This window comes from Triticum aestivum, chromosome 3B (assembly GCF_018294505.1).
Source record: "Triticum aestivum cultivar Chinese Spring chromosome 3B, IWGSC CS RefSeq v2.1, whole genome shotgun sequence".
In the NCBI taxonomy this organism is placed as follows: domain Eukaryota; kingdom Viridiplantae; phylum Streptophyta; class Magnoliopsida; order Poales; family Poaceae; genus Triticum; species Triticum aestivum.
In genome coordinates, this window is record NC_057801.1 from 99445218 (window position 1) to 99457867 (window position 12650).

Consider the following 12650-nt stretch of genomic DNA (forward strand, 5'->3'; position numbering starts at 1 on the left):
CGATCCATTTCAGTGCTTTAGATGGGCCGAGCCCACTAATTCAGCCTTTTTAAGATATATTTTCTGTTAATTTTCTCTAGCTACATGAGCCTAGCCCAACAATTTGGCCTTTTATTTTCTAGGGCTTGGCCTTTTTGCCGGTCTATTGATTTTCTATTTTCAGCCATTTTATTTTGCAGCTGGTCCCACCACAGATTGGTCCTACTTGTCATGCTTATCCCAAAATTGGTCCCACACATCAAAAAATTTAACTTTGCCAAACAACCATTATATCTTGGACTCCATTGTCAGGTTTCCATTTCACATGTATTCAAACCACATACACAATAATTATTACACCAGAGAGCAATCAAAATTGATCCAAAACAACAATACATTAGTCTATTATAATCATTACAGTATACTACAAGCCAGATATGCCTACTACTGCCTACAATTACAACACATAATATGCTACTACTTGTTGATATGCTTCACAGCTTCGGACTTTGATTCGCACTTCACCTATGCAAAGGATAAGAATGAAAATATAAGAATAAGAATGTGTACAGAACATCAAACAATAGCCAATGAGGAATCCAATAACTTATAAGCAAGAATTGACAGGAAATGCCATGTAGATAAATAGTATGACTAACACTAACCAGTATATGTTCATGGAGTGAAATGTTCTCACTAGCTACGGTTTTTTTGGTATATAGTATACTGACATGTGCAACTCTAACTAAATTGATCATAGAAATGAAAAGTTCAGAATCCAGGCATGTCAAATTTTAAGCACCAATAGAACAGATCTAGCAAACCAGACCATAATCATCAGGCATCAGGATTTATGGTTCTAGCAAAGCTGTAAGGAGATAGAGATACACGCATCAAGCATATCAGCTACTACAGAAGTAGCAAATAAACATTGATGGATTATCAATTGTGCATAGACCAATCAGCAACAGCAGCAACAGTAGGTAGTAGAAGAAGCAAAAGAGGGCGGGCCCTGTCTTGCAAGGAAGTCCCCTGATTGCAAGAACCAAAAAATAGCTGGTGGAGCACGGCCGCTGCAAATTGTGGAAAATTGTGGTTAATTCGCCATGGTATGTAGTCTGCACTATCCAAGAATACATGAATGATATATATAGTAAACAGACAGTGTAGGGAGCACTGCATAACTGTATGATACATAAGCTAAAAAGCACTATGTAACTATATGAACTCTGTGCTAAAAGGTCTTTGGAAGTGTTTATCAGCAGACAAAATGGTAATTGGTGTACTCTGCTATTTTACCTACTATACACAAAACAGATTAAATGTCCATGGACAATTCTAGCAAACGCAAAAATAATATGATCAGTTCGGATCATTTCTGATTTTGCTTGCTCGCACACCAACCACAAACGTGATCACAGCCAAGTATTTAACCAGTTTGCCGCCAAGTTAAAGTTACTACTAACCAAAAGTGAATAATCAATTATTAATGATAATGAAGTTAATTGAACAATTTTTACACACGTATAATGGTGTGAATAGAGCAATAGAGCAATGCCCAATCCTTACACATGTATAATGGCGTGAATATGCAAGTTAGACCTAGATGTTACTAACAAGTGTTCTTTGCATAATTAATGAATAAGTGTAGTATTTGACTAGCCAGAATCAATCTTTGTGCATACATCCTGCCATGTTGTTCCTTGCCAAGTAAGCTCCCAAAAGCAGTATTAATAAAATTGAAACAGAATAACACATACAGGACTACAGGAACCACAACAAAAAAAATTCTGTTGCGAGTAAGCTGCTTGCCGTTGTCCATTTGCTCCCACCAAGTCAATCTATTATACATCCCCTGATCATCAGCGAATGGAGTTCCCTTCTTCCAGTGGAAGAAGTGGTATGTAATCTGAAATGAAGATTCAATTAGGAAAGCAATGACAATAGAGAAATAATTTCTCATAGTATGTTTCATGCTATAATCTAATGAGAAAAATAGCAATAATTTGTACTTCCAGAATTGAGGTTGGGCCAACTAGAACTGCAGTATTTACTGCCATAATGATTTCATGAATTTTGCCACTACATTATTATATTTAAAGTAGAAAAAGAATGATTAAATGCAGGCTATTTATTTGGCTATTATGAAACAGTAAACTTCAAACTAGAATACACTTTATTAGTTGGCAGGATTGGCGAATGTGTCGTAGCATTTGTAGCTAGGGGAGGCGAAGGGTGGAAAGATGCGAACAATCTACCCCAATTCCTGACTGCACGAAGCAAGCAATCGAGGTAAACAAACACAACCCGCAAGCCTTCAGATCCATGGGAGTCAAGGACGTGTAAGCGAGGGAGGGAGGGGAGGGGGAGAGGCGGGTACCACGAAGTGGCCGAGGTTGACGAGCGTCCAGGCCATGCCTCCACGGCCATGTCCTGCTCCACCTTGACCTTCCCCCAGTTGTTCTTCTTGTTGTACATCCGGCACAACACCCATTCGTCCAGCTGCAATAGCCATACATCACGAAAAGAGAGGGTCAGCATCTACCTATCGATTGATCAGTATTGTTGATGAGCAAAGTGCAAACTGGAAGACATTGGGGTTACCTTGAGGGATCCGTTCTTGCTGGGAAAGTTTGCTTCAGCAAGTTTGCTTCCTCCTCTGTTAATCCACAAAAAAGAACACGTAAGTATGTCAGCCAACAGTACATACATATAGAACAAATAAGGATTTAAAGGATTATTTGTTTTTTGGGGGGGCTTTGATGCTAGATTAAGAAGATGCAAATGGGTAAATAATACGCAGTCGGAGCACAATCAATAAATACTCAATCACAGTAGACAATACTGGTAAGTATATACCGTAGGTCTCGTACACACAGAATAATTACACACGACGAGGTGCATGAATGTCGCACCAAACACGGATACATGAATCAACATCTCACACCGGTACTGATCAGGCATGCATAACCTTAGGAGTATATACTGCAAGTGCGGACTAGCATCATGAAACAAACAGAGATTCAGAACAAGTCCTGGCTCTGAAATCCTTATAACCAGAGATTCATGTACCCAACTGAAGCAAAAAACAAGCAGCAGAAAGCCCCTCCTACTGACTGATTGCTCCAGAAAAAAGCCCCTCCACAGCCAGCAGTAATCATATTTGATTTATACGACCGAATTGAGCACAGGCAGTAGATCAGCCATTGCATAGCGACTGAATTCGAAATCTAACTGACAAACTAGGTGGAGCACTAGCCAAACTGACACGAAAACCAACACAGGGGCGATCACATTGTCATCACGACACCGAGCAAACACTGAAGACAGAAGGAAGTGACCAACACATGATCGAGTGGTAACAGAGAGGGGGGAGACGGGCAACTTACATCATCACTCAGGACTTCCACTTCTCACCACCGGCCTTGCCAATCTGCAATTCTACCCCAGACCAGATCAGGGCACAGAAATCATTTACTAGCATGGCTCCTACTTGCCACAGATATTACTTAGATCCACAGAACAGAAACCGCGTCAATAAAATGTATTCACTTCTCAATACCAACCTCTTACCCAAAAGAGTTGCATTGCAACCATACATACAGTATTAGTACCCTAAAGCCATGATACGGGGGCAAGAACTACGATCCTAGGTTGCGACACCTAAACAGGATATATAGTCAAATAAACATAAATGCCAGCAGAGTGAAGCTAGCAAGCTAGTACTAATAACGACAATAGTTTTGAATGCAGGGTTGATCCTAGCTAGCTAGTCCAACGTACAGAAGTGAAATGCAATCAAGCAATCAAGCAATTCTTGTGGTTAATCATGAACCTCAACTTGGTACTCCAGCTCCTAAAATCGTCAACCCAATTAATTGAGACAATCAAGGAATCTCCAGTTTCATAAACATAACAAACAGGCAAACAACTAAGCATCTATAAATCAGAAAGGTAACAACACAGGTACTACTGCCTATAGCAGTTTCAGCAACCAGTATTTGACAAACAGCAAACATGCAGAAATGTTACTCGAGCCACACATCATGAAAACAAAAGTAGCAAGTGAGACAAGCCAGGGAAACAAAAAAAGCATCGACGACATTAGCAATTCCAGTCGTTAATCATGAACCTCAATTTGGTACTGCAGCTCCCAAAGATCATCAACCCAATATAGACAATCAAGCCATCTCCAGTTTCATGAACATAACGGCTAAGGATCTAAGATAAATCAGTCTAGTAAAACAACACAGCAACGAGAATTTATAGCAGTATCAAGCAACCAGCATTTGACACGCAGCAAAGATGCAGCAACATTACTCCAGGCATGTCAGAAAAACGGAAATAGCAGAAACAATCAGCACAATGAAGCAAGCTTGAATGGTCAATCACGAACCTCTACTTGGTAATGCAGCTCCTCGAGGGCCTCCACCAGGTCACGTTCATCAAGCGTCTGTTCAAACCAACATGAATCTGAGAACGCAAGCAGCAGCAGGTACTTTGGCAACACAGAAGGGTACATGTAACACGGGAGACGAGACGCACCTTCTTCAGGCGGCGCCACGCCCACCACGTGCGCTCCCTCCATGCCCATGCCCATGCCCGGCGCCGTCTCCGCCGGACCTCCCGCCGTATGAGCCTTCCCTGTGGTATGAGCCCTGCCCACCCTCGCCGGTCCTCCCGCCGCAAGAGCCTCCCGCCTGGTATGAGCCATGCCCACCCTCGCCGGTCCTCCCGCTGTAAGAGCCTCCCCCCTTGTATGAGCCACGCCCGTCCTCTCCGGTGGATCCATCGGTCCTCACCACGTGACCTCCCCTCACAGCCGGGCCGCCACCTCCGCCGCCGGCCCGGCCACCACCTTAGCAGATGCGGCTGACGAGGGCCGCGCACAACCTGCCCTCGATTCTCCCAAGCGCAGGCGCCAACGAATAGGAGCGCGGGGCCTAGCTCCGCCGAAGGCCCGCGCGGGCATCCCCGGGAGGCGGCAGGAGCGAGATCTGGTCCTCGGTGCTGGCCTCGCCCTGACTCGCCGCCGCCGCCACCGCTGCTCCTCCTCCGCCTTGAGCTTCCCGCACGCGTCTCTGGTCCTCGGTCGCGATGACGACTGGGCTACCCAAGGAGGAGGGGAAGAGGAGTGGGGTGGGAGCAGTTGGAGGCGGCGGCGGATCGTAGTCGGAGAGAGAGGTTGGGGGCGGCGGCTCCACCAGATCGGAGCAAGGGAGAGAAGAGGGGCTCGCTGGTGGAGGCGGGGGAGGGAGGGAGAGAAAGAATGGAGGCGGGGGGCTGGGTAGAAAATGTCCATGAGGACTGACCTAGGGTTTTGGCTCGGGTGGGTTTGGGCCGTTGGATCCGGAAGTATCCGACGGTGGTTGATGCGTGATCCGCGTGATATGCTCATGGTCCAATCAGAACGCAGCAAACCATTTGATGATCTTATGATCATATAAATTGGTCGTGATCGATTCAAGATAAAAAAATTCATTCCATTTTTCAGTGCTCAAAATGAGTTTTTTTTATGAAAGTCCTATCAAATATTTGTTCAAATGATATCATATTTTGCACAAGTTTACATCATGGATTTGCAAACAATATTGACAAAGGGAGTTTTCATTTTCTTTGCATGAAAAATCAATTTTCCTTTTTTCGAGTGCACAAAATAAGTTTTTTTGTGAAGGACCTATAATATATTTGTTGTAAAATTGTACCAAATCAATTTTATAGAATATTAGGACATATTTAATGCACAATTGACCAAATTGTTAGGTGTTAAATGTTTTTATCCACCTCTGGTGGAAAAGACAAATTTCCGCCGATTCAGCTAGAAGCGGGTCAAATTTGAACAGCAGCTGCCTTATAGTTTGCTCTTTATTTTTTCCAAAAATCATTTCTAGGTACATAAGTATCTATTTAATCAGAGAAACACCAAAAAAATTCTAAGATTCAACCACTAGCTAGGAACGGTCATTCTCGCCGTTTTGACCGCATTTTGAAAAGGGCATAAAAAATTCAAAAAAAATCAAAAAAAATGGGAAAACCTTCGCATTGTGTCATTATATGTGACCAAGTTATCAGGAAAAATTATAAACTTGTAATACGACAATTATTTTATAAAATGTTCTCAGAAATGAGATATCATGCATGAAGATTCATGGGTTTCAAGCCAAATGATAAATCTTATGACCACATTCATGCCACAGTTTCTTCAAATGATATCATATTTTGCACAAGTTTACATCGTGGATTTGCAAACAATATTGACAATGGGAGTTTTCATTTTCTTTGCATGAAAAATCAATTTTCCATTTTGTGAGTGCACAAAATAAGTTTTTTTTGTGAAGGACCTATAATATATTTGTTGTAAAATTGTACCAAATCAAATTTATAAAATATTAGGACATATTTAATGCATAATTGACCAAATAGTTAGGTGTTAAAAGTTTTTATCCACCTCTGGTGAAAAAGATAAATTTTCACCGATTCAATTGGAAGCGGGTCAAATTTAAACTACAGCTGCCTTATAGTTTGCTCTTTATTTTTTCCAAAAATCATTCCTAGGTACATAAGTATCTATTTAATCAGAGAAACATCAAAAAATTTCAATATTCAACCACTAGCTAGGAACGGTCATTCCCGCCGTTTTGACCGCATTTTGAAACGGGCATAAAAAATTCAAAAAAAACAAAAAATTGGGAAACCTTCGCATTGTGTCATTATATGTGACCAAGTTTCCAGGAAAAATAATAAACTTTTAATACGGCAATTATTTTTAAAAAGTGTTCTCAGAAATGAGCTATCATGCATGAAGATTCATGGCTTTCAAGCCAAATGATCAATCTTATGGCCACATTCATGGCATAGTTTCTTCAAATGATCTCACATTGTGCACAAGGGTGCATCTTCGAATTTCAAACAATGTTTCCTAAGGGAGTTTTCATTTTCTTTGCACGGAAAATTCATTTTCCATTTTCTGAGTGCCTGAAATGAGTTTTTTTGGTGAAGGACCTATTATATATTTGTTGTAAAATTGGACCAGATCAATTTTATAAAATACTAGGCCATATTTAATGCATAATTGATAAAATGGTTGGGTGTCAAAAGTTTTGATCCACCTATAAAAAAGACAAATTCTCGCCGATTCAGTTGGAAGCGGGTCAAATTTGAACTGCAGCTGCCTCATAGTTTGCTATTTATTTTTTGCAAAAATCATTTATAGGTACATAAGTATCTATTTAATCAGAGAAACATCAAAAAAAATTCAATATTCAACCACTAGCTTGGAACGGTTAAGCCCGCCGTTTTGACCGCATTTTGAAACGGGCATAAAAAATTCAAAAAAATCAAAAATTGCAAAACCTTCGCATTGTGTCATTATATGTGACCAAGTTTCCAGGAAAAATAATAAACTTGTAATACGACAATTATTTTCAAAAAGTGTTCTCAGAAATGAGCTATCATGAATGAAGATTCATGGCTTTCAAGCCAAATGATCAATCCTATGGCCACATTCATGACATAGTTTGTTTAAATAATCTCATATTGTGCACAAGGGTGCATCTTGGAATTCCAAACAATGTTGCCTAAGGGAGTTTTCATTTTCTTTGCACGGAAAATTCATTTTCCATTTTCCGAGTGCTTGGAATGAGTTTTTTTGTGAAGGACCTACCATATATTTGTTGTAAAATTGGACCAGATCAATTTTCTAAAATACTAGGACATATTTAATGCACAATTGACAAAATGGTTGGGTGTCAAAAGTTTTTGATCCACCTCTGGTGAAAAGTACAAATTCCCGCCGATTCAGCTGGAAGCGGGTCAAATTTGAACTGCAGCTGCCTCATAGTTTGCTATTTATTTTTTCTAAAAATCATTTATAGGTACATAAGTACCTATTTAATCATAAATACATGGTTTGGTGGCGATACGTCGAGGTTTGGACGATGGTCGAGGGCCCCAACTCTAGAGCGCGTAAACTCGCCTGCCCGCCGTGTGGTCACCGTGTGACTGTGGCGTTGCCATTTGTTCTGGATGGCCTAGGCATGTCTAGTGGGTTGGGCACTCCCCAGGTAGGTGCTAGGAAGAAAATCACAACATAAGATTCTCACGAGGAGACCGATCGATGCTCAAACATGAATAAGCAGCCAAGTGTTTGATTAGTGGTACGGGAAATGCACATGGCTAATGGGCGTGAGTTTTGGATGAGGATGACCAGTTACTAAGGAGACTGTCTTCATAAATTTTCAGCTCAAAAGGAGGAGCCTAGGTGGTACTTGATTTGCAAAGTACAACACTGAACATAAATACGAATGTTGAAGCTGGGCTCAAAATAATGAATGGATTTAGCTGGCATTTGGTGGAGGATGGTTATTTGGGCATAGGAAAGCACCGTAGAAAATGGATACCATTTGGACATGCCAAAGTGGTACTTCCTTCACAAAGTATTTTTCTGAACAATATAGGAAAATGAATATTTTTGAATTATTTTTGAACTAGGCAAGGACGGTTTTTTACATATTTGGCGAAGATATGACCCAAGGAATTTATGAGATTTTTTGGGGAATTTTGGGAATGACAGAAATATAGGTTGCTTCACAACCTAGGGCAAAAACTGCCACATGGACATGATACATAGGCAAAACTGATGAGGTGACACCTAGTCATAGCAACCCACCATAATTTATAAGGTTATGACCATCTATATTGGTCATGATCAGCTAGAAATAAGGCAGCAGACCAGTGCTATCTGCTTTATGACCATTTCGTGTAAGGAAATTACGACATTTCTGACCAAAATGGTCGTTATAGTTTAGGGTTTGGAGCCCCCCGAATAGCTTTTGACCAATTGGTTTGAAATGGTCATAGATATATGACCAATTCTTCCAGGGTCACTGACAGAAGGTCACTAGTTGACATATTTCTTGTAGTGACTTCTCTCTACTCTCTCCTAAGTTTCGGTGAGCAACAAAAAGCCTCTACTTCTCTCACCTAACCCCTCTCTCTACTCTCTCCCCAATCACGCGAGGAGCATGTCGCATCGAAGCGCGGAGCCACCGTGCAATCCCTAAATCCCAAAACATGGCGAGCCGCCGTGGAAAATCGATTGGAGCCTAGCTAGTGTGGCGCGCGTAGGGAGGAGGAGATCGAGGGGTACTTACGGGGCTGGAGCGTCGGAGGAGGCTCGAGGCTACCGCGCGTGGTGGCGGCACATGGCACCGTTGACAGGGGTGAGGCGGCTGGGGACGAACCCTAACCGCGGCGGCGTCGTCGGGCGGAGGGGATCGATTGTGAGAGTGAGGGGTGCGGGGCGCTCGGGCCGGTTTTCTTTTGCTCTAGTAGTAGCGCTGGTAGAGGCCGGCACTACTGCTAAGCCCACTAGCTGTAGCGCCCGTTCAAAACAAACGCTACAGCTAAGTGGGCTATTGTTTTTGCCCTGCGGCTCATGTAACAGTAGTGCGGCCCAAGCAAACAAACGCTGCTGTTATATATTAGCAGTAGCATGTTTTCTGTCCAGCGCTACTGGTAAGTACTAGTAGCGTGGGGTCATAAACAGGTGCTACTGGTAAACTTCTATCTATAAGCATTTTCCTAGTAGTGACAAGCTTGGTCCGCCGGGTTGACCACGGCGGTTAACAGAGTGGTCAGCTTATCTTTCAGATCCATCAACACCTAAGCCGGCGAGTGCACAGGGCCTCCTGCCCCGTCTGCTACTGCCCCGGGGGCCATGGCTGCCGCAGTTGTGGAGTTTTGGATAGGTTGTGTGCCGGCCATGAAGATCCCAACCCGGCTCGGCGGCTCGAAGCAATACGAAATACTGATGCGATCGGAACAGCCCCCGAGCCCGCCGACTTGCAGTTGATACAATGAATCTGTCTCTCCTGTGGATGACCCGCCATCAGAGTAGATGGTCGTCTCACCGCCAGATGCCGATCTTTCAGAGAGCTCTTCATGGATGCATCCCACGAAGGCATGCTTCACAGCAGGCGGAGCCCGGGCGGGTTTCGCGCGCTGAGCCGTTTCGACGAGGTCGGTGCAGATGTCCGGCTCAGGTCCCGGCTCGCCGATCTTGCCGCCCTTGGGGCCCCAGCCTGCGTCGTCCATGTAGAGCTTGCCGCGACGACTCTTGGTCATCCGGTCCACAGCGTATCCCTTGAGCCCTTTGAAGCTGCCCTTCAAGAACTCAAATCCACCGTGCGCTGGCCCCACGGTGGGCGTCAACTGTCGTGGAATTGTCACGACAGATGTCCTAGTGAAAAGACTTAGTCGTGGAGCCATCGCAACTAGGAAGCTTGAAGGGGTTAATCGGGACAAAGGACACGAGGTTTATACTGGTTCGGCCCCTTACGGTGAAGGTAAAAGCCTACGGTCCAGTTTTGAGTGGGATTGCTGATGTCTCGATAAACAGGGAGCAAACCGCTTGACCTAGCTCTCGAGTTGATGTTACTTGCCCTGAACCGCCGCCTGGTCGTCCCTTTATATACAGAGGCCGACACCCTGCGGCTCTACAGAGTCACGGCCGGCTCATAAACAGTGTCCGGCTCGGTCTATTAATATTTCTTGTCTTACAGTACAAGTCATGCCATACATGGCGGTTTTAACACTACATGCCTTAAGTCGTCTCTGGGCCATGGGCCTTAAACTAAACCGCCATCCATGGCCTGGGTCTTGGGCTTCAAGAACACTTGCAAGTACGACCAGGCCCCTCCCGAGCGGGTCATACCAATAGTTATATCCCCAGCAGTTCGCATGTGAACCGGCCCTTTAGTCCCGGTTCTAGAACAGGGGCTAAAGGGCCTCTAGATCCGGAACAAATGGGCCGTTTTCTACAAGTGTAAGGACCCGCAAAGCAGTATGGAAAATCAGTGTAAGTTTTACAGCCCAAAGCGACGATCCAAGCTCCATTCGATGCCTACCCGACTTTGCTTTTACCGGGTTGTGTTTTACGCGGTTAGTCTAGCTACTTGGAAACGACAACCCAGGCCATAATTCCTGCGTCTTCGTCCTTCATTGTTGGCTGTATGCCTCTTTACATCAAAATATAGCGTCAGGCCATAATTCGTGCGTCTTCGTCCTTGATTGTTGGCTGTATGCCTCTTTACATCAAAATATAGCTACTTCATGCGTTGCACTCGCACTACTTACTATACCACTAGTACGTTTTGCAGTAGTGCATGTGCATGCATGCAACTGGAAACATGTTTTGCCATCTTCTGTGACTGTGAATCAAAAAAGTTCTGAAGCTCAGGGCACGCCAATCATGATTTATCGATCATGCATTCAACTGACATAGGGGATTGGGTTTAAAGAAGGTTGTAGAAATAAGTGGCTAGTAGCTGTACAAGCTACAGACCGATGTACGTACGTGCAGTGCGGTTCTGTCATCGCCGAATCTTTGATCACATTCGTCTACACCCTAATCACAGATCGACAAATATGACACCTGAACCTCTTGATCCACGGAAAGCCGAGGCCGGGAAAAAGTAAATTCGTGCATGCAAGTACCGATGAACAAAACACAAGAGAGATTGGTGATTGCGATGCCGCACGCGCGATCAGCCATGAAGAAGCATCGAGGCGTCGAAGAACTGGGCGACAATGGCCGGGCGCATCCGCTCCACCGCGGCCTCCGCCATGGCCAGATTGTCGATGGCGCCGCGCAGGAGCTGCTCGGCCGCGGGTGCCCAGACGTGGGCGACTGCTCGCGGCGATGGCGGCCTGAGCATGACGTGGAACACGCCGAGGGCCGCATGGCCGTGCGACTTGGTGGAGTGTAGGCACTGCAGCGCTGTCTCCGCGTGGCGGGCAGCGTCGGCGTGGTGGAGTTGCCACCTGTCCCACCACCACGGCGCGTTGGCCTGGAGCCCGATGTGCGCAACGCAGAGGGAGAAGACGGTGCCCAGTACGGCGTGGAACCTGCTGATGCGCTTGATCCGGCCGATGGCGAGGTCCATGATGAGGCCGCCTGCTGAAGCGCCCTGGCCGGCGTTGGGCAAGGGATGCACGCCCGGGCGGAATCTGCGGCAGTCCTCGGCGGCCAGGCTGTACTGCTGGCGGGCGTCAATGATGGTCTCGACTACTGCATTCGTCCCGTTGATGTAGGTAAAGCTGCGAGCCGACGCCTGCGCCGCCGTGTTCCTCCACTGCTCCATTGCCGGCGTCGTCTCTCTCTCTCTCTCTCTCTCTCTCTCTCTGTGTGTGTGTGTGTGTGTGTGTGACGCTCAGCTATTTGTTACTTGTGCTTCTCGTGGTCAGCTGAGGCTATTTGTACCGCAGCATCCGCCGGCCGGCGAGGTAGTTTCTGGAGACGGTGTGGGGCCCTGCAGGACGCACCAGTGCACCACACGTCCGAGTGAAACTGTTGTTGTCACGCTGTATCATCTCGCTCCCACGTAAGAATCCATCGCCGGGGCACGAGTAGCGAGCTAACCTAGCTAGTGACCCACTGAACCTCTGGTCCCATCTACGAGGGACCCACATGTCAGTGAACATGTTGTGTCATGCCACTGGTAGGTTGCTAAGTTGGGGGCCTGTCCAGGTTGGCTATTTCAGCGAGAAGGGCCGCCAGGACGGAGACAGGGAACAAGAGGGCATCTATATGTCAGTTTCCTTAAATTATTTTCCGGGTACATGTGCTGCTCAAGTACATAGAAAATTCAACCCAACACTAGGGCTCGCTG

At 45.3% G+C, this 12650-nt stretch overlaps 1 protein-coding gene and 1 long non-coding RNA gene across 3 annotated transcripts; both read right to left on the bottom strand.

Annotated features, from left to right (window-relative positions):
- Nucleotides 1-234: 234 nt before the first annotated feature.
- On the bottom strand, nucleotides 235-5258 carry LOC123068856 (uncharacterized). 2 transcript variants are annotated; one of them, XR_006432073.1, is made up of 7 exons: nucleotides 4525-5258; nucleotides 4376-4432; nucleotides 3369-3412; nucleotides 2584-2638; nucleotides 2360-2481; nucleotides 1740-1888; nucleotides 235-1052 (listed from the first exon to the last, which is right to left on the bottom strand). It is a non-coding gene; the product is annotated as an uncharacterized lncRNA (long non-coding RNA). The 2 variants fall into 2 exon arrangements; XR_006432072.1 differs by lacking the exon at nucleotides 235-1052 and having other exon boundaries at nucleotides 1683-1888; nucleotides 4525-5256.
- Nucleotides 5259-11249: 5991 nt separating this feature from the next.
- On the bottom strand, nucleotides 11250-12190 carry LOC123064954 (uncharacterized). Its single transcript, XM_044488340.1, has one exon. It carries the CDS (start codon nucleotides 12120-12122, stop codon nucleotides 11526-11528), a length of 597 nt encoding a protein of 198 aa, XP_044344275.1. The 5' UTR covers nucleotides 12123-12190; the 3' UTR covers nucleotides 11250-11525.
- Nucleotides 12191-12650: the final 460 nt, after the last annotated feature.